The following is a 5,841-nucleotide window of genomic DNA, read 5'->3' on the forward strand; positions in this document are numbered from 1 at the left end:
TTGGGATAAAGGTGTTGTTGATGTTGATGATGTTGATTTTTTTAAGAACGCAACAAATGGGTTTAGTTTGAGCTTGTCATAATGACATAATTTATTAATGGGTTCGTTTTTTCTGTAGTTACTGCAGATAAATTATCTGCAGTAAGTCAATACGACGTCGTTTTGGGCAGAAATCATGGTATTTTTATAATTTTAATTTATTTCAGTGGTTATAATAGTTTTTATATTCATAATTTTTTAAGATTTCAAAATCAAAACGTCGTCGTTTTGGGAATAAATGCAGATAATTTATCTGCATTAACTGCAGAAACATTTTTCCTTTATTAATATAATTGTTAACTTTTTTTAAGTTTAATTAAAATAATTTTTTGTTTAATTCTAATTATATCTTGACTTACTGTACTTGGTCTAGCATAAATGTGCAGCACATGAAGAGAAATTCAGAAAAAAGGAGCGAAGTCCCGAACTCATGCAATATGAACAGTTACTAGGCCAATTAGCTTTTGCTACCGTGACATGTTTTGCATATAAATAGCCCCTCCTACTCACATAAACTTTCATCACAAACACAACCATTCAAGTCGAAAAACCATGGCAATAGAATTGGTAGCTCCTAGTTGGGTTTCAACTGCAGCCACATGGTTTGCAACTTTTGCCATCCTCTTCCTCTTCAGCCGCCGTCTCCGCCGCCGGAGATATAACCTGCCACCAGGCCCAAAACCATGGCCCATCATAGGAAACCTGAACCTCATTGGGCCCCTCCCACACCGTTCCCTCAATGCTCTCAGCCACAAGTATGGACCAATCATGCATGTGTGGTTCGGCTCCAACCCTGTTGTCGTGGGCTCCTCCGTGGACATGGCAAAATCCTTCCTTAAAACACACGACGCCACCCTCGCCGGAAGGCCCAAATTCGCCGCAGGAAAGTACACAACATACAACTATTCAGACATAACTTGGTCTCAATATGGACCATACTGGCGACAAGCTCGTAGGATGTGCCTAATGGAATTGTTCAGCGCAAAAAGGCTCGAGTCTTATGAGTATATCAGAAAGCAAGAGCTACGTGGTCTTCTTAATGAACTCTACAACTCTGCAAACAAAACATTAGTGTTGAAAGACTATCTAACTGATCTGAGCCTTAACGTTATAAGCCGCATGGCGTTGGGGAAGAAGTATACGGAGAAAGCAGAGAATACTATCATTTCCCCTGAGGAGTTCAAGAAGATGCTGGACGAGTTGTTCTTGCTGAATGGGGTTCTTAACATTGGGGACTTCATCCCTTGGATTAACTTTTTGGACTTGCAGGGTTACATAAAGAGGATGAAGGCTTTGAGCAAGAAGTTTGATAGGTTTATGGAGCATGTGTTGGACGAACACATTGAGAGAATGAAAGGGATTAAGAATTATGTTGCCAAAGACATGGTGGATGTGCTTTTGCAACTTGCTGAGGATCCTAATCTTGAGGTGAAGCTTGAGAGGCATGGAGTCAAAGCTTTTTCTCAGGTACAATTTTTTAATGTTCTTTAATTTGATTGGCTAATAGGGAATATTCTCGTCCTTAAACATGAGTGGCTGTGATTACTTTGTCTGCTGTGGAATTATTTTGTTAATGATTGTTGATGTACAGTTCATCAAAAGAAACATGATGAGACGTGCGAATTTTCTTGGAAACGGTTTCAAGTTTTCTGTTTTATGTTGGCGTACGGGAGCTGAACAGGGAATAAGAATATGTGTTTGATCTTTTCCTCCAGTATTATTTTTGTGAGGAATTTCAAGTCTTAATCCTGGATCTGAATCGAACTAATCACTGTGAATGGATTGAAATATTTTAAAAAAATATAAAATAACAGAGACTATTTGTTTGTTGGTAGCTTGTTAATATTTCCCCTTCCTGTGGTCATGTAATTTTGATTGTTTTGATAAAAGAGCAATGATATTTGCTATGATTTTTATGAAAAAATGTTATAAATTATTAACTTTGAATATAGTTGCCGATTATTTTTCTGATAACCTTGACTGAATATAGTTGCTGATTATTTTTCTGATAAACTTGACTCTGATATTTTTCCTCAGGACTTAATAGCGGGTGGGACAGAGAGCTCTGCTGTAACGGTAGAATGGGCAATCTCTGAGCTCTTGAGAAAGCCAGAGATATTCAAGAGGGCTACAGAGGAACTAGACAAAGTGATAGGAAGAGATAAATGGGTTGAAGAGAAGGACATTATCGATTTACCCTATATTAATGCAATTGCTAAGGAAGCAATGAGGCTGCACCCTGTGGCACCAATGTTAGTGCCAAGACTAGCCCGTGAGGACTGCAATGTTGATGGATATGATATCCCCAAAGGGACTCAAGTGCTTGTCAATATTTGGACTATAGGAAGAGATCCTGAAATTTGGGAGAATCCAAATGAATTTCAACCAGAGAGGTTTATAGGAAAGGAGATAGATGTGAAAGGACATGACTATGAGTTGTTGCCATTTGGTGCTGGTAGAAGGATGTGCCCTGGTTACCCTCTTGGCCTTAAGGTTATTCAATCAAGTTTGGCCAACCTGTTGCATGGCTTTAACTGGAGACTACCTGATAATATGAGGAATGAGGACTTGAATATGGAGGAGATATTTGGCCTGTCTACACCTAAGAAACTACCTCTGGAAGTAGTTGTTGAGCCTAGACTTCCAAATCATCTTTATTCCCTATGAGTATTGTCTCTATCCATAGGTTTTCTCTAAGAATTGTGGGATTTGTGTAAGCTTGATGTCATCATACATACTCGATGACCAAAAAAAAATGTTTTTTTTTTGTAGTAATAATGAGAAAAGGATGTTATGATGTTGGAGAATAGGATACTTTGTAATTGGGGTCATATAGTAATGTATGTGATGTGTAAACTCTGCCCCGAATTGTCATACCGTTTTCAAATTGCCAAATTAAGCTATGAAATGTTTTTTTCTCTCTCTCTCTGTACTTTTTTTGCATTTGGGATATATATGGATGCAATAAATTTTCAACCTCATAATGAATTCAAGAAAGTTGACTTTGATCAAACCAGGCTAAAATAATGAATGAGTTCTCTGTTCTTTTTTAACATAATTATATCATGTATTGCATATTTAAATATATAATTAAGTTAACTTTTTATTTTTATGAGTTTTTTCAATAAAATTATGACTACAAATGGATGGTTGAGATTTAGCAAATGATATAGTCATGTTAAAAATAGACATAAAAGACCAACAAAGCCTGACACTGTTAGCAATTGATTGAGTCCCTTAAGCATGCTGATAAAGATTTAATTTTTGGTTGTGTATGAAAAAAAAAATTGTTGGTAGAAGTAAAACCATTTCAGTGATTCCTATGCCTCCAAAAGATTAGTCTTTTAGCTGTGTGATATCTTGAGGAAACTCAAAAATAGACATAAAAAGATCCAATTCCATTAAAATTGGGAATATATCTTGTCATGTCTTCTTTTAATATAATTATGTTAATTTTTTTAATACACAAGAAAACAGAAAACAAAGAGAAAGCTATAAAGAAAACCTAAGCACAGAGGCTAGGCGAATTCCTGGCCTAGTAATTAAATCTTAGTTAAATTTCAATTATTCATTGGTTGATCATCGATCAGTAATTAAAATAACCATTTTCACTTTATGAGTAAAATTATGACAACCAAAACTGCACTAATTAGAAAAATGATAAAAGCAAGAAAAACAAATCTGCATCCAGGGCCGTTTGGATGGCTTTCTTTAGCCAAAAGCTTTTTTTTTTTTTAAAGTACTTTTACTACAAAATTCGTTTGGATTTTTATTTTTTAAAAAAAAGTAAAAATCACAAAAAAAATATATTTTTTTAAGCTAAAAATTCTAGCTTAAAAAAAAAGTAAAAGTTAAAAGCCAAAAAAAATTATTTTTTTACTAACTCATCCAAACTAGCCCCAATTAAAAAAAGGATAAAAGCAATAAGTTAATTATATTTCCTTCTAAATTATTTAACAGTTTAATATTATAATAAAATTTAGACTAAATTAAAAGGTGGATATATCTTTCAACGTAGAAGGACAGACTTATAGTACTTTTCTCATTTGACTAGAATAATAAAAATTCTACAATTATTAATTACTTCAAATTTTTTTTTTTACGGTGAAATTTGTTTTTCTTTTCGAATTTCAACTGTTTATATTTTAAAATAATAATTTTTAAATTTATTTGTTACTGGTTGAAGGCTTATATATATTGAAAAAAATGTTTGTCCTTTTAAATGACACAACTTATGTCATTTCACTCTCACAAAAAGATGGGACCCACACCTTTATTTTTTTTGTCCACTCTCTCTCCTCTTTATCTATCTATTTCTCTCACTTAAAATGACACAATTTTACATCTTTTAAAATGATACACATTTTTCCATATATATATATATATGAGGTAGGATCATTTGACACCAGTGTCAAATTTTAAATTTGACACCAGTGTCAAATTTTAAATTTGACACCTCATCTGATAGTCATTAGATCAAAAAAGATCAACGACTCTAATTTGTAAGCATCTGACACCATTGATCTTTTTTGATCTAATGGCTATTAGGTGTCAAATTTGAAATTTAACTGGTGTTTTACCTCTATATATATATATATATATATATATATATATATATATATATATATATATATATATATATAAGGTAGGATCCTTTGACACCGGTGTCAAAAAAAAAGTTTGACACCTCATCTGAGAGCCGTTAGATTAAAAAATATCAACGATTCTAATTTCTAAGCATGTGACACCATTGATTTTTTTTTAATCTAACGACTCTCAGATGAGGTGTCAAACTTTTCCTTTGACACCGGTGTCAAAGGATCCTGCCTCATATATATATATATATGGGTTATGTTTATCTCATTTTACATGAGATAAACATCTCTCCTACACACACAAAAAGGGTTGGGTCCCACCACTTTTTTTTTTCTCTCTCCTATACATGTGGGTCCCATATATATATATATATATATATGAGGTAATTCTTTTCCTACAACATAAGAAAAATATATCCCTATATATATATATATATATAGGGATAGGATCAACTTACACCGGTGTAAGAATAATAAATCTTACACCAAATCATAACCGTTGATTTCTGTGCATCGAACGGTTGAGATTTATTGGAAATTAAAAATTAATTAATGAGTGAGACCTAATAAATCTTAACCGTTAGATGTAGAAAATCAATGGTTAAGATTTGGTGTAAGATTCATTATTCTTACACCGGTGTATATATATATATATATATATATATATATATATATATATATATATATATATATATATGAGGTAGGATCCTTTGATACTGGTGTCAAATTTTAAATTTGACACCTCATCTGAGAGCCGTTAGATCAAAACAAATCAATGGTATCACATGCTTACAAATCAGACTCGTTGATCTTTTTTGATTTAACGGCTCATAGATGAGGTGTAAAATTTTAAATTTGACACCGGTGTCAAATGATTCTACCTATATATATATATATATATATATATATATATATATATGAGATAGGATCATTTGACACCGGTGTTAAATTTGAAGTTTGACACCTTATATGAGAACCGTCAGATCAAAAAAGATCAACGGTGTCACATGCTTACAAATCAGAGTCGTTGATCTTTTTTGATCTCACGGCTCTCAGATGAGGTGTCAAACTTTAAATTTGACACCTCATCTATGAGCCGTTAGATCAAAAAAGATCAACGAGTCTGATTTGTAAGCATGTAACACCATTGATCTTTTTTTAACAAACGACTCTCAGATGATGTGTCAAACTTCAAATTTGACACCGG

At 33.0% G+C, this 5,841-nt stretch overlaps 1 protein-coding gene across 1 annotated transcript; it reads left to right on the top strand.

The window, feature by feature from the left end:
• Nucleotides 1-591: 591 nt before the first annotated feature.
• LOC133289063 (trimethyltridecatetraene synthase-like) lies at nt 592-2,739 on the top strand. Its single transcript, XM_061486929.1, has 2 exons — nt 592-1,506; nt 2,077-2,739. The coding sequence occupies exons 1-2, from the start codon at nt 592-594 to the stop codon at nt 2,704-2,706; spliced, it is 1,545 nt and encodes a 514-aa protein (XP_061342913.1). The 3' UTR covers nt 2,707-2,739.
• The last annotated feature ends 3,102 nt before the right edge of the window (nt 2,740-5,841 follow it).

Source organism: Gastrolobium bilobum, unplaced genomic scaffold (genome assembly GCF_033153095.1).
Source record: "Gastrolobium bilobum isolate Gb01-03AN ecotype WA unplaced genomic scaffold, APGP_CSIRO_Gbil_v1 utg7396, whole genome shotgun sequence".
NCBI lineage: Eukaryota > Viridiplantae > Streptophyta > Magnoliopsida > Fabales > Fabaceae > Gastrolobium > Gastrolobium bilobum.